The 24,196-nt window shown below is 40.9% G+C and overlaps 1 protein-coding gene across 1 annotated transcript in view; it reads right to left on the bottom strand.

The window, feature by feature from the left end:
• Positions 1-2,318: 2,318 nt before the first annotated feature.
• The window catches only part of CYFIP1 (cytoplasmic FMR1 interacting protein 1), a 77,222-nt gene continuing 55,344 nt past the window's right edge, over positions 2,319-24,196 (bottom strand). Inside the window, exons 24-31 of the mRNA XM_085321525.1 lie at positions 20,556-20,699; positions 18,808-18,898; positions 9,951-10,081; positions 6,767-6,839; positions 5,713-5,807; positions 4,062-4,300; positions 3,022-3,169; positions 2,319-2,552 (exon numbers count right to left, since the gene is read on the bottom strand). Of these exons, the coding sequence (XP_085177651.1) occupies positions 2,388-2,552; positions 3,022-3,169; positions 4,062-4,300; positions 5,713-5,807; positions 6,767-6,839; positions 9,951-10,081; positions 18,808-18,898; positions 20,556-20,699 (1,086 nt within the window). The 3' untranslated portion in view covers positions 2,319-2,387. The remainder of the gene's footprint in view (positions 2,553-3,021; positions 3,170-4,061; positions 4,301-5,712; positions 5,808-6,766; positions 6,840-9,950; positions 10,082-18,807; positions 18,899-20,555; positions 20,700-24,196) is intronic.

The raw sequence follows: 24,196 nt of genomic DNA, 5'->3' as shown, positions 1-24,196 counted from the left end.
AACACATTGTAGGACTATGGTCTATTTAAAAGAAGTCTGTGGGACTCACTCATACACATGAAGGGGGGGGGGAAGTGATCTTAAAATTCCTTTGCAGACCAGTAGTTTTACTGTATTAGAAACTGATTCTTTTATTGCTGACATTTAACCTGTAAGAATTACAGTTTAATCACATGAGGATTCATTATTTTTAAGTAGCTCTTAAAGCAGAAATCAGGCTTTATTAACCACTTACTGCAGTACCAAGCTTATGCCTCAGGTATGAGATGTGTCTCTAACCCAATTATAGTCGCTTAATTTGTTCATTTCCTTAATTGAAGCCCCAAAAAAGGGAAATGTTTGAGTGATTAAAAGTCAGGGTGGCAGACTGTTGTACAGAACAAAAAAGAAATGTTGCTAAAAACTCCGCAAAGCAGCATCTTCTAAAAGATAAATCTTGAAACAAAGCATGTGTGTTTCCCACTTCCACCTGGGTCCTACCCTCAGTGGCAGCCTTGCACATGCTCTCACCACAATGGAGACCCTTCCAGAAAGGCACCTCCCAAGCACAAAATCCTGGAAAAACTTGTGGTGGTGAAAGTTTGCTTACAGGCCTGCCTGGCAAATCTCCACCCTCTTGTTTTGCTGAGGAATTTCATCTCATTTCTTCTCTTTCCTCAAGAGCTTTTCCTGCCCCACTCATACCTCTACATTCCTCATCTCCTGCTTACATCGCACCAGACACTCATTTCCACCCATTACAGGACTGACTGACTTAATTCTCTTGGTTTGAAACCTTAAAAGAGTTGAACAAGAGAAAAGGAGATGCTAAAACCAAGCCATAAATTAGCATGAGGGAAGAAAGAAAAATCTGGTCCTCAAAGGGATGTGTCCATAGAATCACAGAATGGGTAAGGTTGGAAGGGACCTCTGGAGATCATCTAGTCCAACCTCCCCGCTCAGCAGGGTCACCTAGAGCAAATTAGACAGGGTTGCATCTAGGCAGGCCTTGAAGATCTCCAGAGAAGAAGACTCCACAACCTCTCTGGGCAACCTGGTCCAGKGCTCTGTCACTCTCACAGKGAAGAAATTCCYSCTCACSKTCAGGCRGAACTTCCTGTGCTTCAATTTCTGCCCGTCACCTCTTGTCCTGTCAGTGTGTTCCTTGACAGTTTTGCACTGTACTGGTTAGAACATACCCAGAAATTCCACATCTTGGCTAAAACGTGTAATTAACTATCTGCATCTATTTAGCCCTTTTATCTTGGTTTTTGATAAGATAGTGACTAAGCTGTTTTTGTTAGGATCAACACAAACTATACAACACCTTTGAAAAAAATTCTATAACAACCTGCAGTAAGAAAAGCAAGAGGCCTTAAAGCTATTAGACTCTTACTATTTATGGCTCGACATGTGGCTTTAAAATGCAAGTTTCACGGTTGCAAAGTTTTCCAAACAATTTTACTGATGCAGTGTTCGCATAATACAGTAAGCGTAATTAAACAAAGTCTCCATAAGTAAATCATGATTAATCTCAGTAAAGTTTATGTTCTAGGATAGATTACACCTCATCACTGTATTCAAGAATCTTCTAAGCAGGAACTTCTTATCACTTGTAAACACGTAATTTGGTACACAAGTATGTATTTCCAACCAAAAGATAAGTTATGGTATAAACGTTCTCATTAGGAAAAAGCAAAGAGACCCCATTCTAATCTATTAAATAATTACTGCCTTTTAAAAAGCTCAGAATACTATCAGTTAAGTAATTTTAAAATGATCACTTTAATTAGCCTTCATTTCCATAATTACTGATAACATTACAATAGTTTTGCAAAGAGGAAAACAATTGACTACAAAAATTATTCACAAAGCACCAGCGGTGTTTTTTTTTTTTTCCTTTTTAATAAAGGCTAATTAAGCAATTAATGCTCTAATACAAACAATTAGGAATTGATTTCTAAAAAATTTTCTACAGAACCCAGTTTCTCATCCTCCATAGCTATTTTGATAGCCAAGGTGGAAAAAAATGCCAGTCCAGTCTGAAATGGCCACCTCAGTACAGGAATGCAAAGAGATTTCAAAAACAAACCTTTTACATCTGCAGGTTTTTAATCAAAGTATATAAAATCTTAGTCTAGAAAAATAAGTACGGATTGTATACAGTTACTGTGCTTAGAGACTGAAAAGGGCAAAGCACCACTCGAATGGCACAGGTATACTGAAAAAGGCAGATGAGATTATTAAAACTTGGTTGTTTTTTTTTTGATTTTTGTTTCCCCCCCCCCCTTTCTCAAACTTTTAGCCTAAATANTTTTTTTTTTGATTTTTGTTTCCCCCCCCCTTTCTCAAACTTTTAGCCTAAATAGGTGCAAAACCCATTGTAATTAAAATAAAAAGTGAGAAGTCTAGTTGCTGGCCAGGGACTGATGAATAGGTGGCTGGAAGCAGCGCACGTGTTCCACAGGTGTACTCTCTCCATCACCAGACTTCAAATACTTGTCCAAAATAGCAATTATTTCATCGTTCAGAATCTGGAACTTGCGAATTCTCTCCACCATTTTCTTCAAAGGCTGCAAAACATCAAAAAAACCCACACAACTAGGAATTAACTTTAGAGATAAAAAGCTTTAGACAAAAGAAGCACCAAATTCATTACCTCACCTCTCAAAATGTTGTTTCCCTTCTGCTGCTAATCTACTGAAAATCCAATGTAAAAAAACCCTCAATGAGCATTTTGGTTTTTGATAGTGCTGCTTTTTGTACAAAAAAGGGCAATTTATTTAAAACAACCTCGTCCTATCTGAGTGTATGCATATGAGATGGGAGGTGTTAAGAAAAATATCAAGGAAATTAAAATCTTAACTGCTCAGTCTTCAAACTCCAGCACTAATGCTTTACTTTTTTTCTTACAAACTCCAGTATTTTTAATTTCAACTTTTCATTCTATAAAGTGATTGTTAAAGCTGCAATGCAGCTGAATACAAACAGGTCTTTTTTGTTGTTATTACAGTGAATATAAAACAGATGTTTTCAACATACCACATTCTTTATGACCTCATCTTTGCCATCATGCTTTTGGACTTTCAACAAGTGGTAGCAGAAATCCAGCACATCAAAGCGACGCTGCTGCCCTAAAAGCACAATGATCATACAGCCAGCCCAGTGCAAGCCATCTCCAAAGCACTGTCTGTAAGAGAAAACAGACCACAAGAAGTGCATATTTTACCTWATTTATTCAAAAGCCTATCTATAGGAAAAGTTGAATACATCAGCCATTATGCTAATACACATGTATTTTTATATATATATATGTGTGTGTGTCTGTATATATTTATCACTCTAAAATGTCAGACATTAATCTGTAAAATCTCCCATAAATGAAGTTCTCTTTCTGCAGATACAAGTGCTACAAATGGATGCTTAACAAAAAACAGCTTCCCCCACCCAATTCTGTATGACTTACTGTTACTCCAAAAATACTTACCTTCCATTGGTCTCCAGCAGTGTTACCATTACAAAAGAAAACAAAGTAGGAATTTATCACTACTACGCTCTTTTGGGCTGCAGAGATGAAAGGCAGTAGTAGTCCTACATTGTTGCCACCATAACTGGGCAATAAAAAGCACATTACAGCTCAATGTTTTTTCAAAAATAAGGATACTACTAAAAACTAACAAAACTTAGGACTGTATCATACTAACATCCAAGTGCTCATTTTTGCTCCTAATTCCCAGAAGAAAATATTTGTCATAAGTATGTGTCCACATGTTCAGCATCTGAAATGGTATCAATACCATTGAGACACACGTGCCAGGAGATTTTTGTCAAGGGATTATTCATTTTACCCTGGAAATATTTAAAGCAGATGCTTATTTCCTTTAAGGATACAGCAGCATTTGTGTTCAGGCATTAAGGGCCCCTCCCACTGTTGGCAGCGCTTCTCCTTGTTTTTGCACTAAGCTATTGCAGATACAGGAACAAACGCCTCGACCGTGTTTTGCAACCCCCTTGCAGTTACAGGAAAAAACACCRAAGGGCTGCTGCACCCAGGTGCCTCACTGACAACCAGCAATACGTACTCCACAGTAAACTCGTGCGTCCCCACAGGGATGCAGTAGACGAACTGCATCGCGCTCCAGAGGCGGTGGAACTCCACGCACTCGTCCACGTGCATCACCCCGTTGCTGGGCAGGGGCCCGCGCCAGATGGGGTCGTCCAGGAAGGATCGGATCCTCGTCAGGATGACCTCAAACATGGACAGCCCACAGCAGAGGCGCTCTTTGGTCAGCAAGTCCCCTTCCCTTGCGATTGCGATTTGCTAAGGTTGAGAGGAAGAAGACAAAGCATAAAATGTTGAAACACTGGTCACGCAAAGCATGCTCTCTGTTTATAGGCCTTCTTCCAGGTCCACTTCTTTAAAAGGGACCCCTGTGAGCTAAGAAATCAGACAGAAGGAAAACACAGCACAGTTTACCTAGGCGCTCCTACTCTCATACTGCTCTCTGCTTTGGAGCACACTGACTGGGAAACCGTGCAGCGCAAGCTGCTCAAACGTGGCCTGATAATAGCCACTTGACCACGAGATTTAATTTTTCAAAAGACAAAAYGCATCCCCTGCATTTGGCAATTTCACTCATTTTATTCTATGAAAAGTTTCTCCTGGATTTAAATGAAGTCAGAGGCCTGTAGCCCTGAGTCCTCTGGGTTCAGTTCAGTGGGAGAAAAATTCAGAGAAAATTATAAAACACTTTTCAAAAAGGTAGTTTGGCCATTGCTCTAGTAGCGTACAACTGCAGTAACGCTAATCCTGGACTAGTCCCAAAGAAGTTTAAAGAATTCTTTGCCTGAATGGAGCCAGAAAACAAATCCCAAGTGTTCAGCTCTCTGCTGCTCGTGCAGGCAGTAGAGCGGCTCTTTCCTGCACTCTTCTTGCTGTCTCCCTGGGCTGCTCTTGTTGGAGACAGGTGCTGACTCTGAAGCTTTCCTAAGACCAGCAAATGGCAATGCCCAGATAGCACTTGCCCCAGCTTGTCACACTGCAAGCTCTCTCCTGCAGTGCAGCAGCACCTGCCTAGCTGCACTGCATACTACCATAAAAGCCGCATACTACCATAAAAGCCGTCTGAAGCCTTTGCTTCAGGGCACCTGGCGCTTAGTGTCTGATACTCAATTCAATCACTTGTCAACCGCTACCATTCACCGGGAGTTAATATACTCCTCCCACGGCAAGAAAGGAAAACAGCGCTGAAGCTGCAAAGACAGTTCGCTAACAAATGCAGAGGAGAGGGAACGTTTTCTTTGGGCTTTATGTTTCCAGGGAACTCTATTCAAATGACAGCTCATTTTCAAAGAGTTTCTGATTTAYTGTCCAAGAAAAAAAATCTTAAAAAAAAAAAGGTTGCACTACACACAGAGAAAACCGATTCCCTTTGGTGGATTTTGTGCTAGGAACTCACAGACTGCCTCTTATTTTTTAGACTAAGAGGAAATCACATAACAAACAAAAATTAACATTTCCCCCAAAACATACCACCTCAATCCCAGTCTCCAATATTCTAGAGTTCTGAGCTTTAGCAGCTTTACTGAATTCATGTATCTAATCCTGTTGCATAAACAACTTTGCTGTGCAGGTTGAAGTTCTGACACAGGTAACAGCACTATGTGGAAGAACAGGGCTTTCAGGGCTCAGAAATTTCTTGAACTGCCTCAGACACAAATGAGTAGTATTACCTGTGGTGTTCCTAATCTTTCAATCAGAGGTACTAGATGTAGCGGAGCATATTTTGATTCTAGTCTCTTCATTTTAGCATCAAGTCTTTCACCCTCTGAAAGGAAAAAAGAAAAAAGAAAAAAGGAGAAGAGCTCTGTTTCATTTAATTGGTAGCTGACTTCATGATTTTATAAATTGGAATTAACAAAAAAAATCCTTATTTTAATACAATTTGTATTCCTTACAAGATAAAACTGGGCAGGCTGTTATTTTAAGAGGTAATTTCAGTTCTAAGTAGTTGGTTAATCCTCAATATACTTTTAGAAAAAACAAGAGTTTGAAAAGTTATATTGTATGTTCAAACAAAAAGCAAGATTTGTCGTGGGATACATTAAATTAATTAACTGGATTCAAGACAGAAAATAATGCTCTGTTATGTTGTTCCTAACATATTTGACTCCCACTTGTACTAAGCCAACTAAATTATCCTAATCATACATGAAATGCTTGGCTCTAGAAGGTGGGCTATGAGGGTGGAATTTTGTATATAGCAAAAAGCTGCTTAAAAAAGCAGCTGGCACCCACTCATCACTGGCAAGCAGGAAATGTTCTCCAGTGAGGGGGAGAATACTATTTACAATGGTCTGGCTGCTTTTATGCACAGAGCAAGTAGCTACAGCGAGTCTGAAAAGCTCGAAGTCGTCTAGCTGCCGGGAATGCTGCGAGCTGAACAAACCAGCCGCTGCGGCAGYGAGAAAGGAGGGGAGAGGGAGAGCGGGAGGGGATCTCACTTTCTGATAACAAAGGATGAGAAAAGCAGATACAGCAAGGAAGCAAGCCTGCAAACGTCCACCCCTGTATTTCCAATTGAGGGCGAAAGCATGTGAAAAGTAAGTCAACAAGGGATTGCTTGTGCTTACTTAACCCACTAACTCAGGAAGACAGTCATCAGACACCTTGTACAATCAAGTCTACCCAGTTTAACCGAAAATTACGAGCGCTGAACAGCATCTTCTGAAAAGCCTCTCCCCATAGATACCTACTGCCCCAGGCACCCCCTCCCTTGGCCCGTACCTTTGACGTGAACTCTCGGCAGAATGTTTTGGAAGGGCGCCGCGTGCAACAGGTCACACACTTCCTCTAGCGACTAGGACAGAACGGAAACGAGAGGTACTTAGGAACAAGAAATCTTCAAACCACAAGAAAAGCAGAAAGCAGGTTTCCAAAAGCCCGCTGACGCTACCGCGGAAACACCAGAGGGCAGCRAGCTCCGGCGCCAGCGCTGGCGCGGGACTGCTTCGAGCGCGCCCTTCACAAAATTCCTTCCAAAGACRGTTGGATCTCAGCAGGTTACCTTGGATTCACAAATAAACTCCCGCCCGGAACTGGCAGTTCTTAAAGGACGGGGTATTTATTAAAAAGACTAATTCAGAGGGAGTAATTTCAGTGTGAAAGGGGCAGACGGATCCCGTGCAGATAAACAGAACTGCGAAGATGACTCACCGCTTGGTTATTTTATTTTATTTTTTTAACCAACACTATTGCCCCAAGCTGTTTTCGCATGTCAGGAACGATACCCAGCAAAAAAGGCCGGGACACGTGACGGCAAAAGCGAACCACCTGTTAGGAACAATTTTACGTTTTTAAGTTCCCTCTCCCCTTCCTGGGGAAAGAAGGGAGAGATCTTTTGGCTCTTTGCTCAGGTATAMGCCGAGAAAACACAAAAATGACTTTGTTGTGGTTCCCTGTTTATTTCTGCACCACAAGTCGTCCTCCTCTGTAATCACCTAGTGGGCTGGAGACATTTGACGGCCATGCCCCTGGCCAGGCCGGGCACCACGGTGGGGGGGCCACCCTCAGTCCAAGTCCTGATGTCACTGCAAGGCCCACCACCAGCAGAGACGCACAGCACGCGTAGCTTTGCGCAGGGGCAAAGTCTACTTTAGTTACGATACATGACCACCATGGAAAAATACTGAAATGTGTGACAGGACCTCACGGCACCTTCTAGGACAAGAACAGGAGGAGCGTCAGCAAGCAGGGGCCTATTACTAGAAAGCGTCACCAAGACAGTGTGCAAAAGAAGGCAACTCCAACACCGGTGTCACTTCAGGACACCCTCAGGAGGTGTTGAGGGCTTTCACCTCCCTGACCTTTCACCATGTACCCTGTGAACTTCAAGCCCACACCAGTAATTGAGTTTCTTTTCAGTTTCAGTTATCCTGTTACTGAATATGGTGTCACATTGCCTGGCCCTCCTATTACTCACTAAWCCTCAGGCAAGAGCTTCTGAAGCCGAGAAAAGGACTGAGGAACAGTATGTCTTCATTATCTTACCCAACGTTAACAGTTTTAATACTCCCTAGAGAAGRAGGAGTCTTACGTTCGGATTTATTTTGGTGCCAGAGCAGGGCCCCAGTCAGCCTGCTGAGGAAATGATGCAGCTGGCTCGCAGTCAGCACAGACGGACTCGGCTTGCCAGGCCGCCCAGGCAGCCCCAGCAGCAACGCGTGCCTGCACGGCACRGGCACAGGCACGGGCACGGGCGAGACCCCTACCCGAATCTTGAAAGGCACGACCCAGGCTGAGAAAGGGAAGACAGCATGCTTTTCTGGCCCACAGGCGATGCCCACCTTTCCCTTTACAAGCACAAGAAAAGCATATGAACAGGAAATTACGGACCTGGCAGATTTGTTTGAACAGATTATAAAAAGGAGAAAGAAGCTTGAGAAAAGACAACGACGGGAAAGGCTAAATAGCAGTTGTAGCACAGTGCCCCCAGCAGCAGGCTGCTTTGCATGCTGAAGGATAGAGGCTAGGTGTACAGGAAGTTTTAACAGCTTCATTCAAGCTCAGAGAGATGCTGGATGTTTGGCAGAGCAATCACCCCCGGGACTGTTTTAAAGAAACACATCATCTGAAGGAAGGCCTAAAAGGATAGAAAAAATACTCCACTCAAGAAAATGTAGGAGGGCCATCACTACAGAGCAAGGACAAAAGTACTGAAAAGCCAAATAGGGCTAGTCACTGGGGCTCCAGCTGCCACTGCAGCAGGCTATAAGCAAAGTCAGCGGTAGCTGACACCCACACCCTCTCCACAACAACAACAACAACAAAAAAAACATTTCAACATAAAAACTTGTTGTTCCATCCTGACTGTGTGATTACTGCAATCTCAAGACACTTTCAGGSGAAGGTACTCAGATTCCTTGACAAGAGAAAATAAGAAAAACAGAAGAAGAATCATTACTGCATAGAAATTGTACCAATTTCTAACAAAACATGTATGAAAYATGTTACGTACTTGTGTTTTCACATTTAGCTACAATGGCTCATTCGCCTGATGTTAAGAGATAAGATGCACTACCATCACAGTAAATGAAACTGTGTAGATCAAGAAAGGATGCTGCAGGTCCAGTGAGGTTCTTCCCTGCATYTTGTCCAGTAGCTGACATTTCTATTTAGCTCTCTGCCCCCTCTGCATTGCCCTCCTGACACTACAATGTAAAGACACTGCAAAAAAAGAAAACCATACAAAAACCTGTCCACTCACTTTGAGCCTATTTTGTGCACGTAACAGACAAAAGGAGRAGTGCAGAGGTGCTATTATTTAATTCTTCAAAGCCCAGATATATTTATTTTTCCATATTACAGGTGCCCAGCCTGCACTCTGTGGGCCATGTCTGGCCCTCCAGGACAATTAACCTGCCATTAGCTCCTGGCCACCCTTCCTTCCCAGGGCTTTTTCGACAAGGCACAGCCAACTGCATGGCAGCAAGAAGGCCAAGGAACCGGGGAAAGAGGTGGCTGGCAGGAGGCTGCAGCCTCTAGAAGAATTTATTTGGCCCCCAGCCCGCTCCCTGTTTCAGGAAAAGATGACTGCCAAGAAGCTCAAGGCTGCCCTCTTTCCTCTCCTGCAGACCCCTCAGACACAGGTAATCACACACTCATGCGCTTCCCTCACACTCAGATCAGATCAGCTGCAATAGTCCAGTTACCGAAAGAGTCACAACATTCGATCCGCGGGCACCCTACAAGAGGCAACGGATCTCACCCAGCAAAGTCGGGCATCACTCACAGACATCAAAGCCCATGCAAGGCTGTAAGAGAATAAAGCAGGAACTATTTCTATACACCTGTACATCAGCWTTGGCAAACCTGAATATTTCAACCCTGTTATTCATGACATTAGTAACCAAAACTTGAGAGTACCTTATGAGACATAGATGGATTTTAAACCAGCACTGTAGGCACCTACCAGACTCTGTTCAATRAGTAGGCAAAAGAGCACAGCATTTCCTACTTCCCGCAAGTTCTGGAAACACACTGTCTTCAGTTCTGCATATTCAACAATGTCCTTCAACTGATGGTGAAAGAATTCCAAGATACCTGAAATCAAAACAGAAGTGAAAAAAAAAAGAAAATCTTAGGAGCCAAAAAGTAAMAGTAATCCTTCTAGTGATTATTACACAGATGCATTTGCTAACTTGTAAATGCAGGAAAAAAATTCTGGTCATGTGCATAACACTTATATGGATTTGGACTACTTTTTCTTTCTGTCACAAAAACACATTTTTTTTAATTAATTTAATTATACAGAGTTTGCACTGAATATGCATAAGTATACTGTATCTCAGCACAACAAACCAAGGGTGTAAGTTTATAGTCCTCTCTTCATGTCCCAACACAAGATTTTTTTATTTACACACATGCATCCTACAGGAAATTGGATAGAGCAGTACTTAAATACATTAAAAATTAGAAGGTTATTAAATGTTAAGCCAGTGGTGTGCTGACCTTAGCAGCTTGATAAATCATGCAAAAYGAAGTGCCTACGTTCTCATTCCTGTGAAAGGGAGCTAGTGTAAGAGGTTAGAAAATAATTTCCAGAAGCAGGAAGACAAAATAGGGCCCTCGTTTGCTATTAAACCTGTTCCAGCCTCATATTCTTGATTCTATTTCTGTCTCACAACCTGCTGCACCACCCGACACACTCAATTCACAGCTGTTATTTTTCAAGCATGACAGAACCAGCAAGAGAGCTAAAGATAAAGAGAACAGGGGTGGCGTCAGGACGGGACTCTGTTAATACCACAGACGCCCAGAGACGATCCACAAAATATCCAAACAATTAAATACAAAAATCCCAAGGCAAATGCTGCCAGCAAAGAGATGTCAGATCCTGCTGTCAAGCACAGCAAGAACCTTATTTCAAAGTTCTCCCATTGTTAAAAACTAGCTACAATTATGTTTGCCAAAAACATGTAATTTTATGTACCATTGACTTTCTCCCAAACAACAGTGAAGCTTAAATCCACCGTGGTGGATTTTCAGCTCTACCTCCTCACCCCGCAAAGCAAGGTTACATAGACCATTGGTTACAAAAATCAAGCCCAGTAATGCCAAGGTGCAGGCAGCCTCTAGAGGGACATGAATTGGTCAGACATTGAGATTGAAGCGACGTGCGAGATGGACAAGAAGGACTAGAGAACTGCAGCAGGTCAGACAGCTCTCATGCTTTTTACAGCTTATTTCTATCAGTATTTACATGCATCTTCCATCTGTTTGCACAAGCCTGTCCCTTTTAAAAAGCAATCCAAAACCTCAGAACTGTTGACAAAAGAAAAAACACAGTGCAAATTTATGAATGATACACTATACACAGCAGCTTCCATTGCATTGAATTAAGAAGTCCAATGGTTAAATCTCAACARAATCACATTCAAAGCAGGGTCGTATTTAAACCAATTTAGAGGAGAAAAGGAATGAAAAAGCACATCTATCCCCCTTCCTTGGACTCAACTGATGGGCACTTTCTACACAGAAGATTAGACTTCTGTATTTACCCAACAAGGCAGTGGCTCAGAGGGAAACATAAACGTAAAATACAGGCTGGAGTGCACCTACGTCAAGGAAATCCTTCAAATTCAACAGTGGAACTTGGAAATTCACAACAAAGAAGGATCCATACAGCTAACCCACACACTTCTATAGAAAGCCACAAAACATTACGTTTAGTAACGCAGAACATCAATAAAGCTCATGGTAAGGGGATTCAGGGCTAACTTTGTAACCTCTAGAAGAACTATTTGTCAATAAAAAACTGTCAGCAAATGAGTGTTTCTATATGTATTCAGTGGAGATAAGTTTCAAACCCAACACTATTCAATAATTTACCTTACGTGACTCGATAGAAAAGATAAAAACAGAACGGAAAAAATGATGGAGACAGGTCAGTTGTAATGTGTGCTTACTGACCCGACATACTGAAAGGAAACTGCAYTGAAATGCAGCTAAAAGCAAGCAGGTCATACCAACACACCAGCATCTCCTCCCCCTAAGACTTAGGCAACAGAGTGAAAACCAACAGCTCTGGAAAACACTGTCAGCATGACAAGACCAACTCCAGTTCAGTGCTGCAATCAAAAGGCCAACTGCAAGCCTTGGATGTTTAAGCAGGGGAGTGGTGGGYGCTTGTGCTTGTTGTTCAAGCTCTCCGGCTCACAGTGATGGCGACTCCAGAGATGCTGGAGTACTGAGTTCTGGCATTAAATACCCATGTTTTAAAGATGAGGTTAAAAAGGCAGACTGATAAAGCAGAAAAAWTTTCACATGAATTACCTGCCACTAGCAAGAAAGGAGGAGGCACGCTGAGAGAATTAGAGTWCAATTTGTTGAGTTTTCTCATGTACCCACGGTGTGTTTTAGTTACACTGCATAGGTATTTCCTCCTGTATTTTTCCCTCTATCAATGAAAGGTCTTCCAAACCTAGCAGGAAATGTCTTRTAAGGGTCAGCTGCTAGAAGTGAAGTCAAATGCTCTCTCATACCAAGATTGGACGTCCGTCTGAACGCAAAAGTCCTGTACTTGAAAAGCTTTGCTTTTCAAAACTGCTATTTAAAAAACCTAGTAGACAAAGAAGTTAAGGTACTTTGTGTGCAGGGGGCGAGGAGGTGAGTTGGAAATGGGAAATCAGAAGCGAAGATGGAAAAGAAGGTAAGAAACAGACTCCAAACACTGAAAATTAAGTTCCTAATCCTGCAGACATTTAAGCAGTGGCCCAATTTGACTTGGAGTAACAGTTCTCTTGTCGTTCCCTTGAGAATGGTACAAAATCAGCATGTTCTTTTAMGATGTACACAAGCAGCACCCGGGTTTACCTATTAGAAATTTAAAATGCAGTTTTAAGCATTCTCCTAACCAAAAGAGACAGAGAGAGAGAATCCATTAGTGTATTTAAAATCCAAGTCATTGTGGATTATTTTATATGTATATGAAAAATTTCCAAAACAACCTGCTCACGCACTCAAAAGAACATTTTCAGGAGTATCTGGGAATGGTTTATGAACAAAAATCTAATGGGCAGGTACAGCATGGCCCAGTGACAGTGGTCTGGTGAATATACCACACACTATGCGTTTTGATCACACTAAGAGGAGGTAGCAGTTTTCTGCTAGGAAAAATAATTTAAGTTCCTTCACTTCTTAACACAGTCAGTGTCTAAACTCTAAAATTCTTCTGAAAATTTCCTGATAGTACTATTAAACCATGCTTAAACTAGGGAACTATCCCTCCCTACTCACATTGGTCTTTCCCACACTACGGACCACCTTTGTGCAGAACACTGGTCTAGAGCCAAGACCTTTGATTATACTGGTTCAGACTATGTTTGCTGAAGACAAGATATTAATTTCAGTAATTTGAAGATGATAAAATGGGAAGCAAAGAACAAGCAGCATATAGGTTAAGAYAGATAACAAAGAGTTAAATTACAACAAATACAGGCTTGAGAAGGAAGGATACTGCTTSTAAACTGTGATTTCCTTTTTCCTCTGTGAAAAAAATGGGCAATGCTGAAAACCTTAAGAGCAGAGTAGTAGGTCTATCTGTAGCAGGAAGCAGGAGATGTCCYGAAAATCCTTTGTCTCACCATATGCTCTGTAGACATGGAAACCAAAGTAAAGAGTAGGAAAGTCGATAGGACAAAAGGCATTTTATGTGGATGAGGAAAACGTCAGATTAAAGGAGCAAAGGTGGTCCATTTTGCTCTTACTCCTAAAACCACTGCCATCATTGCTGTGTTATTGTTTAGAAAATCTGACACCCKGTTTACTGTGCAGTTGTTCCAAATGCCAATACCAATACTGCACTAACTCCCCTTAGATAAAATCCTTGATTTACTGGCAGAACAGACAAAAGTTTACAGAACTACCTAGGCAAGCTTTGAGGGAACAAAAATGACACTGGAAGCATGAACAGCTCTCCAGTGGAGCCCTGTGGCAGAAACACRTTATCAAATTTTCATTAATGCTTGAGCAATGTCATCTCAGACTACACCTAGCTGTACTGTACTGAGTACAGATCTGTACTTTTGTGAAAAACTAAATATGCATAATAAAGCCTTGAAAAAAGAACAAGCATCTTAGAAAAGTTAGTTAATTGTGTGTAGCCTTCCTCTTCCCCGTAATTGAATTTGTGGGTGAAATTTGTAAATGGCTGAATTACCTATATATGTATGGCATTCTGCAAGGTAAATTAATTAAGGCTTTTTCCTCCTCCTCCTGTCTCAGGAAGCAATTTTAATTAAATCCTTCTATTCCTGCAGATTGGATAAAGTTAGGTGTAAGAATAATCCAATATATAATCCTCGTTTCTGATTTGCACATCTCTCAATAAAAACAAATGYTCTTTATATAAATAGATCTAGTAAAGTATGGAAGATTAGTAAAGGATTACRACCCATCTCTGCTTCCACATCCTATCTTAATGGCACTCAAACAGCAGATGCCAAGTTTCAGCTGCRCAGTCTGTTTACTAATTAATTTAAGAAGTCAGATCAAATCAACACATGTGACATGAAACTATTTGGATCTCTTCACTTTGGTCACCTTTCATTTTCTATAAAACAATCTCAATTCAGACTTACATATTCAAATTAAACATGTTCCAGAGCTCAAAATGATTCYGATACCTAAAAGATTAGGACAAAAATTGGCTATTAATTGTAGACCTAAAYTGCAGACTAATGACAAGCTTTATCTTGAAAAAAAAATGTGTTATGATTTGTTTTCTGCAGTGTACTGATTTGACTAKTATAAAGTGAAATCTGCACATTTGCCTCAGTAAAACTGCTCCCAAGAAACTGGGTACTGTAACGACCTTTAATGTATGTTCACTTTCATGCAAATCTTCAAATGCTAGCTATGATCATTTCTTTGGCTCACAAGACATCATTAAGTCTGTGTGCCAGCAGTCATGCCCTTCTTTTCAACAGAAACATTTGTAATATTTAAGCATATACCTGTACCTGGGTATGATGACCACAGGCCTTGTGCCTRCTTTGCTAGAAAGAAATACACTACTGTTTTTCACAGCTAGTATGTTGTTTACTGCCCTTTTGAGATCATCTAGGTTTTTATGAAAACACCATTTAAACTTCAGCAGTGCTTCATCGACAGCAAATTAGGATTATTTCCATTTCCATTAAGTACAGACATCTGAGGGCTATCTCCAAAGCCACTGGCATTCCTCAGCTATATTTTTTGCAGCTGAGAGGCAAATTCCAAATACTAAAGCAGCTGGAAGTAAATATGGTATAGGAATCTTTAGAAAGTTTGGCTCTGGTGAGTAAGCCAATGTTAGATCTTAAAAGGGGGCTCCTTGTTTTTCTGCAACTCCCTCAATGGTCAACTGTGTTTTCCTGCTTTGTATCTCCCTTTACCCCCAAACTCTTTCAAATAGTCTGTGATTCCCTCCCAAATCTTTCCCCGAAGGACAGGTTCCAGAGCATCCTATGAACAAATCCCTTTCATATCCTTCCCCAAAAGGATTCAAGTCATAACCTCCCTTCCGACAAATTAGCTTATTTTTTTCTACAGATTCAAGTTCCTTCAAAAACCTGCACCAGAAGCATTAACAGCTCTTCTGCTATGCCCCAACTGCCCTTCCCCAGCAACCTCCAGCCACTGCCGCCCTCCTCCTCCCTTCCCAGCCACGGCTGCCTCTGGTTCTCCTTAGGCCCTGAACAGGGACATTACAGAGAAAGAAGGGGAAGGTAGATTTTGGGGGGTCACTGCACTGGAAAAGCTCAGACGCTGTGGCCAGCAGCAGAATCGGCTCAAGGAGCAATGGGACCTAACGGGAACCACAGCTCCGGGAGAGCAAATGGCCGTGTAAACACACACAATTTCAAGAGATCAGGGCCTGGTTTAGCATATGTTTTACCCTGCACCAGCCATTTGCTCGCTTTCCTTCAAAAAGGAGAAACTTTGACGATGCTGTACTTAAATTAGAAGAGAAAGGAGYCTGATTGCCTTTTGTTTGTTTGTTTATCTTGGTGAGCTCATGGATTTTCTTCTAAAACCTTCCTCTGTGGGGTGATGCAGCAATAACATCACCCCAAATCTCAGCCTGACAAACTAATTTCCTCCCCACGCCCACAGACATTTCAGAATGACAGGACGTGAAATACTTCTGTGCATCAAAAGCAGCAAAGCTGTACTCAAACACTAGAACTATGCCAGAAGAGAACATTACCTCTGAGATGAAATTTCACGTTTAAATGTTTATAAACTAAGATTCTTTTAAGCGCTTTAGAGCCTTTACAAGGTCCCTTTAAAAATCCTTACGTCTGAAGTATTTTTAGACAAATATTTTTATGATTACAAGATGAGCGAGTTCCCCATTACTTTAAGAATGTTTCTATGGAAACAAACCCACGGGTGCGCAGGAGTCCTGAACAACTCCAATACCACTATTTGCTCTCTGCATCTTTTAGCAAGACTAAATCACTGTTAAAAATCCACAAGTCCAGCAGGGTGATTACACAGGGCTGAAGGAATTACGATCAACGGGGTCCAAACAAAGCTCTCCAGACAAAGTCTGAAGCGCATGAAATAGCTAGAGGCTCACTGAGCATACTTAAATCACTCTGCACATGGAAAATGGACTCGGGAAGTCAATTCTGAATTGATAAATGCTATTACATCAAGTCAGTCAAGAACCTATGTATTTAATCTGTAGATCAGAATCAGCTTTGGTCTTTATGCTTACACAGTGGCAATTATAAAGCAGCGATTAAGTGATTTGGTATGTATGAAAGAAAAGTGGCATGCAAACACGCCCCGTAACACTAAGGCTTACTACTAAGATATCACTTCTGCTGAAAGCTTTTGGAGGCGGAGGAGGGAAGAGACAACCATGAGTGTGTATTTGCTTCAGTTTTTCAATGCGAAGCAAGTAAACAAGGACAAAGACTGCCATAGAGGAGAGCTTAGCACAGGAAARAAAAATTAAGGAGGACAGCGAGGTAAGCAAGGCATGAGTTAAAGCCCTCCTGCACAATGGCAGTTCCTTTAATATGCCAGATCAGGGCCACAATCTCCAGCTTGTCCCCATCAAAGAGAACATCTTCCTTCATCAGCCAGAGCTATGCCAAGTGCAGGCACCTCTGTGACAGGAAGGCTCCAGACACAGCAACACAACTCTTCAGTGATGTTAGAGGGATTAAAATGCCCTGGACTTCCACAGCTGTTTTCTTTTTAGTATCTTTAAAGGCTGGTTCTGCCATTTCTTGGAAGAGAATCTCTGGGGAGATGTTTAAGAATCGAAAAATATACATGCCAGGACAAAACCTCTGTCAGGAACAGAGGCAGTGGAGGAGGACAGAATGAGCTGGGGTTTTTTTTTGAGATCCATTCCAACTATAATAAATAYGATCTATCATAAAACCAAGAACTACTCTGACCTCTCAGTATAGTAGGCACCTAGCCATATGGGATTTCTTTTGTAATAGTAAATATAAGGCCCAAGTAGTTTGCAATCGTCACAAAACAGGAAAGTGATGAAGGATTTAAAAAGGTTTAGATCCTGCAGGAAGCTTTTCTCGGGTTTTTGGATCAGTTCTGTGAAGACTGCCATTGCACAAGTAAATTTTGCCTTTCCTGTAGGAGGGATTGCCTTACAACCTCAGGAGAAAGTATCTGCTTGGATCCCTGGGAATCTTCTGCCAAATGCTTACTCCTTACAGGTGAGAAGTCCTGGCAAGGGAATATGAGTTTCTAATTCTACCTGCAGCATCACTGTCCCTGATGATGCATAATGTATATTTTAGAGTACCTACTGCTTTTGCGGTCAAACCTTAAAGGGCACCTGAAAACTTCAGACTGATTACTTTTATATGGCTAACCACCATGATTCATCCATTTCTATGCTTCAGGGAGAAAAACAGGAAGGAAACACTTAGTAAGACCTTGATTTCGCTTAACATTGGTAATGAGCGTCAAGCAAGCTGTAGGAAGCAAAAAAACCAACCTCATTCCTGTTGGAGTAGCATTTAATAAACCTAAGAGACTCTAGGAAAAAAAAAAAGATACACTCAAGAGGTAGGTGGCACATGGAAGGATTAATTTGCGTTAATTAGAAGTTGTGGAGGAGGAATATCTGAAGGAGGGGGAGTAGTTTCGAAATTTCAGTGAATAATATGATAAATACTAATTAGCAGTTATTTCTCCATAGTGGCAACCAGCTTTCAAAGACATTTCTTCTGTAACTGTCACACCTCCTGTTAAGTGGCTAAAATGCTCCCCACACAAGCCTCAGACATAACTCTTCTGGTAGGACCAGTTTGCTTCTCACTAGCAGTATCATTCCTTGTATCTTACATCTGATACCAGTAAAAGAAGAGGGAATAAAGGTTTTTCCATAGAACTAGGATTACTTAAATTACAGAAATTTAAATAGAACTAGTATGAGAAGCTACCTTGCAGAGGGAAAGCTCAACATGGCTGTGAGAAAGACTAGAAAAAGAAACTGATGTGAAAATCCCAGCTCAAAATCAATTTGGGTCATAAAGYTGCATACACAGTGTCATCCTTTTATTTGCCCTAAGCACACCAAGTCTAAAAACTCTTTCCAGTCATTTATTAAGTACTTTCAAAACCCAACATTCAATCATTCTTATTAAAAAATAAAGAAAAAAAAGAAAGTGACTAAGTGCTAATTACATAGAGAGAGAGAAAGAGAGAAAGGGACAGAAAGAGGACACATGATCCAGAGGCCAGTAAATAATAACATCTTATTAAGGCTACCATGGTCACATCAAACATGAACTAACCTGGAGAACCATACTCATGTCTTGGTAACCTACAGATTTTAGGCATCACTTCCATTAGAGTCTTGACATACTGAAGAATCGTCCCTTGTAACTAAGAAAAAAACGGATGTTTATTAAAACAGAATTATTGATCTCTGTAACTAAGAAAAAATAGATGTTTATTAAAATAGCATTATTKATCTCAGAAACTTTACAACAAATTGCATTCAAACTACCTGTGAATTGAACAAGCTCCTAAAGTCTTGCATATACCTTGCATATAACTCTGTCAAACACCATCCTTAAAAGGGGAAACTGAAAAAGGAATTGTTGCATTTTACTTCGTACAGCACTAGCTGCCTTTTGGTACAGAAAAGTGGCACAACAACTAAGACCAGGAGGAAAAAAGGAAATACAAGAAGCCATGTACTTTTCTTGCAGTTAAGATCCTCTCTATTGTCCAACTAACCTTTAACTTCGCTTTTGTCAAGAAAGTTGCATTTCAGTGTTTTCAAAAGCAACAGGACAAAAATCTCCAGCATTAGATATCCCTGTACCAGATTAAACTGGCTATTCTAGACACATTACTCAGGACACAGACCAAGGTTATTGTCACAGTCTACCTTCCTTCCACCAGACACCCATTTCACACCGATTTTCCTACATCTAAGCATTTGTATCAGGCATCAGCCGAATACCTTTCTGCAGGCATTTCAGCTTCCTTTATAAAYGTCAAGTATGCCAAATTTCCTTTAATGAATCAAGTTGATGTGCAAACGCCCCTTCTGCCAACCCAACCAACCAAACAGCCCTCCTGTCAAAAATCATTTAAAGTATCTGGGTTTGCATCTTCCSCTGAAGATTATAACATAGGGTCCCTTTAAGCAGGCCTCATCCTTTCTAGCATTTTAAAAATTTAATTAGAATATTGTGGGAACTACAATAAAATAGCTGCCAAATAYGCCAAGTATGCCAATATGCTGAAGTAAGACTACTAATATTAGAGCTATAAAAGCTGGATTATTTTGCTCACATTTTCCTTACAGGGAATAGGGATAGGGAGGAAAAGACCATTTCTGCAGCTTAAATTGAATTATTAAGCTTAACTACAATGCATTATGACTGCATACATAGATAGTGATAATATAGTGAACAAACAGTCCCTCAACCTCCTCCTAAAAGCCCCTCCTCCTCCAAAAGCCCATGTCTAAGACCAGATACACAGGCTACATRGATAACTTCTTCACCATCTGGTCTGAGCACTTTTCCAAATAAGTTTTATGCTACCCACTGCTAGATCAAGCATAGAGATTAAACCTTCCTTGTTATTAAGGGTCATCTGTCAATGACAGTATTAATGAAAGCCGTAGAAAACACCCCAGCTGTTCTCAAAAAAAAAATGCAGAGAAAGTAAATTAACAGTAAAACTTGTAAGTAGAAGTGAACTCATTTGAAACATTTATGCTTTTCCAGAGAAGTTTATCAAGGACCTACTAGCATAGCTCTCTACAAATTCAATTAATCTCCAAAACAGAAACTGAGATTTTCAAAACACTGCACAGATTATCAAGGTACATGCCCTACTGCTTTCAGAAGATATTGGGTGCTCTCAGACACAGCTTATATTGAACTTAATGGAAGTCATGTCTTAACTGGTATTATATAATGTCTTACTTTCCTTAGAAATCTTAATTTCACTTTACTTTTCATAAGACATTTCCTATCAGAAGCCACATGAAGAAGCAGAARATGAAATACAATCACCATACCAGGCTCTTGACAACTTTCAACAACTCCTCCATCACGACAGCAATACCCTGATACCCAAGAAGTCTACAGATGACTTTAAAATGAGGGGGGCCAACAAAATTCCTGTAGTTGTTGTAGATGGTGGAATATGCCAGATTCAAAGCCTAAAAGGAGAGAAACAGATCTGATTAATAAAAATTTCATCTGATTGCATCCTTATAGTAATCTCACACAACCAACATTTYAAATACGTTAAAAAATGAACAACAACTTTTTATTTTGCTTTCAAAGGAAGTCAAAATACATAGCTTCCCCTTTTTAGGAAACTCCAACAAAAATCTCCATTTTAGCAAGAACAACTTCTAAATAATTTTTGCTCGTCAGGCATATTTCACTTACTATTTGTACAGCCATGAACGTTTCCTCTATTTCACATTCTTCTGCTTACAGAATGCGGAAGYAGAGAAGGATAAAAGTAGTCCATGCCAATGTTTATAGATTTCTAAATTTACAACACAGCTTCTACCCCTATTCAGTCCATTTTACGTACAAAACATCTTCAAAGAAATGACTTCACTTCTGATTTCATGACAGCCATTTCAGCTCTCTGAAGACTCAACTAAATAAAAATAGCCTTCTGCAGTTACTTCTCTTTTCAACTAATTAATAAGGATCTCGCCTGCTCAAACCCTTAGCTGTCCATGAGATCAAAGYAAACCTGAGTCCAGGAGGTAACCTCTTAGAAATTATTCTGGAGCTGCATATATASGATCAGGTGCTTGGCCATATTATTGCGTATTTCTTCAAAGTGAATAGAACTGTACWGACTGATGTTGCATAGGGATTKAGAAAATGTCTGTTTAAATTGGGGATTAAAAGGGAGCGTGCCAATTTAACATTCACTATTTGTATAAAGGGCTGTTTTCCAAAAATCCTGAAATTTAGTTTTARAAAGGAATCTTGTCAACCTATCTTGTAGAAGGTACTATTCCCTTTYCTTCTCCACAGTTATCATTATCTCTAACACAAGTACACAAGGCTGCAAGACCTTCAACTTGGGATGTCAGCTGTGACACACAAAATCTTCCTTCATCGGTATCTAGGGAGAAAAACACWGATTTTTCTCCCCAGTATAGGTCCTGCCCCAGTTATCCATGCAAGTCACTATTAGATATTGCAATACCTACCACCTGGCATTGCACAAAGCAACTACAAGGAATTTAAGTCATGAAATTCTACCAAGCTCTTAGACTACTTTTGTCTTATACAGGACTTATAATGTGTGCTTGAGGGTCAAGAACGGCAACTGTATCTCATTAGGAAGAGTGTTGCCAGCRGGTGGAGGGAGGTGATCCTGCCCCTCTCCTCAGCCCTGGGGAGGCCTCATCTCGAGTACTGTGTCCAGTTCTGGGCTCCCCACTACAAGAGAGACGTGGTCCTGTGGGACAAGCACAGCAAAGGGTCACAAAGGTGATTAAGGGACTGGAGTATCTCTCCCATGAAGAAAGGCTGAGAGAGATATGACTGTGCAGCCTAGAGGAGAGAAGACTGAGGGGGGATCTTATCAATGCATTTAAATATCTGAAGGAAGGGAGTACAGAGGATGGGGCCAGACTCAGTGACAGCATCAGAGGCAATGGGCACAAACTGAAGCACAGGAAGCTACATCTGAACAGGTGGAAAAACTTCTTTACTGTGAGGGTGACAGAGCACTGGACCAGGCTGCCCCGAGAGGCTGTAGAGTCTCCTTCTCCRCAGAWACTCAAAACTYGCTTGGACATGGTCCTGGGCAACTTGCTCCAGGTSATCATGCCTGAGCAGGGGGGYTGGACTAGCTGATCTCCAGAGGCGCCTTCCTGCCTCAACCTTTCTGTTCTTCTATGAAAGTCTGTTCTAAGGATGGTGTATTTGTGTTGATTTTGCAGAGGAGCGTTGTTTCTCTGGGAATGCAAACTAAAATAGATGTTTGACTAATGATGAGAACCCATACGTGACGCTACAGCCTTGCTGTTAGATCAGAGCTGACTAAACAGCTAAATTCCAAACAAATATCACCTGGCTGACTGCCTAAAGCTGCAGTCCCTCGAGTACAACATAGGTATTTCTGTAGCTTTCTGTTTACAGAAAGGGATCTGGGATATTAAATGGGGAGAGAACCGGTAAAACTTGATGAAAACATGTCCAGACGAATGCCTGGATATACTGAGCATTTTGTAAAGTTACCTCTAAAAGGTGAGATTTCATCTTTTGCTTTTGATATTTCAACCAGGTACTTCTAAACAACAAAACTMTCCGAACTATCTACAGAAAAGTTACACTGTAAAGAGTATTTTATTTCAATAAAGTAAAGAAAGGTACTGCCATGAGTTCTTCTCACTCTAATATAACGTAGGTTAAGAGGAGGGAACACCCCTTCAGACAGCAGAAACTTGTCATAGAAAAGCAAGCCCTGAAACCATTATTTCTGTACAACAAGCTCACCAAATATAACAATAAGTCAATCAATCTAAAAATACATCTTTCATTAAAGCAAAGTTATTGTGGAAGCACCTAAAATGGTCTACCTGTAAATGCTGGATTAGCGGAGTGTCATGAATAGTGACAAGGGATTTAGGAAACGCCACCACATCCCATCACCACCTGCCCCCCGGGATAGACAGAAACATCAAACTCTTGGGGAAGAAGCCACTAACAGAGCTGGAGGGGAGCAAGGGAAGGATAGAGAGAGGGAGGTGGTTATTTTTTAAGCTATGCTTTTGCTCCCTCCCCTATTTTAAAAAGAAAAAAAAAAAGTTGCTAGTTGCTGATGTCACCGCAGTGCTAACATTAATCACTCGCAGCATCGCTGGTACACGCAGCAGAGCATGTACCAGGGGCGCTGAAGCAGCACGCTGTCCAGCGGGAGGTAAGTGAGGGAGGAGGAAAAACACATTATTTTCTCCTGTCTTTTCTCTGAAAACCAAGGCAACAGCATCTTTAGGCAAGACGTGCTCCTGCGTGAATCTGAGCAGAAGAGACAAAGAAACGATGCCATCAGCAGCCTCGCAGGAGAAAAGCCTGAAAGAATCAAGCAATGAGAATTCAGTCGAAGGAATGCATGTGTGTGGGGGGGAGGGCAATAATAAATCAAGCAAACTAGCAAACAGAGACCAAGAATGTGCAAAGGGACAGAAAATCTGGTGTTTATTCCATTTTCACGACATCACCGTATGAAAATTCTGTTCTGAACTGTGTATCAGGAAGTGAAGGTGAGTACTGACTTTATAATCTATAAAATACCAAATGCGTTTCCCAAACATTAACATGCCATAATTACACGTCCTCTAATAATTAATGTTTCATGATAAACAAAAAGTGTTATTGTTATTAATTTAAAATCCAGACACTCCCTAACTCTATTTACAAAATGCCATGAAGTTACTGTTTTTTAGACAATAGCAGAAAGTTTTATATAGAAAAAATGTACATATTTGTAAGTTTAAGTAATCAGGATCTCTCAGATAAGAAGAGAAAAACAAGCAAGTAGATGCTCTGGTCTACTAACGTGGCCCACTTAACATCTACAAAAGTTGGGCAGATGTCAAAACATGTCCATCTAACAAGTTTATCTGACAGCAAACTCAATTCCTTTATATTGCTGCTGTATCAAGAAGGGTGCACT

This window comes from Rhea americana, unplaced genomic scaffold, assembly GCF_003343005.1.
Source record: "Rhea americana isolate MKP2758 unplaced genomic scaffold, rheAme1 scaffold_7, whole genome shotgun sequence".
NCBI classification, from domain to species: domain Eukaryota; kingdom Metazoa; phylum Chordata; class Aves; order Rheiformes; family Rheidae; genus Rhea; species Rhea americana.
This window is presented reverse-complemented; position numbering and strand designations above follow the sequence as displayed.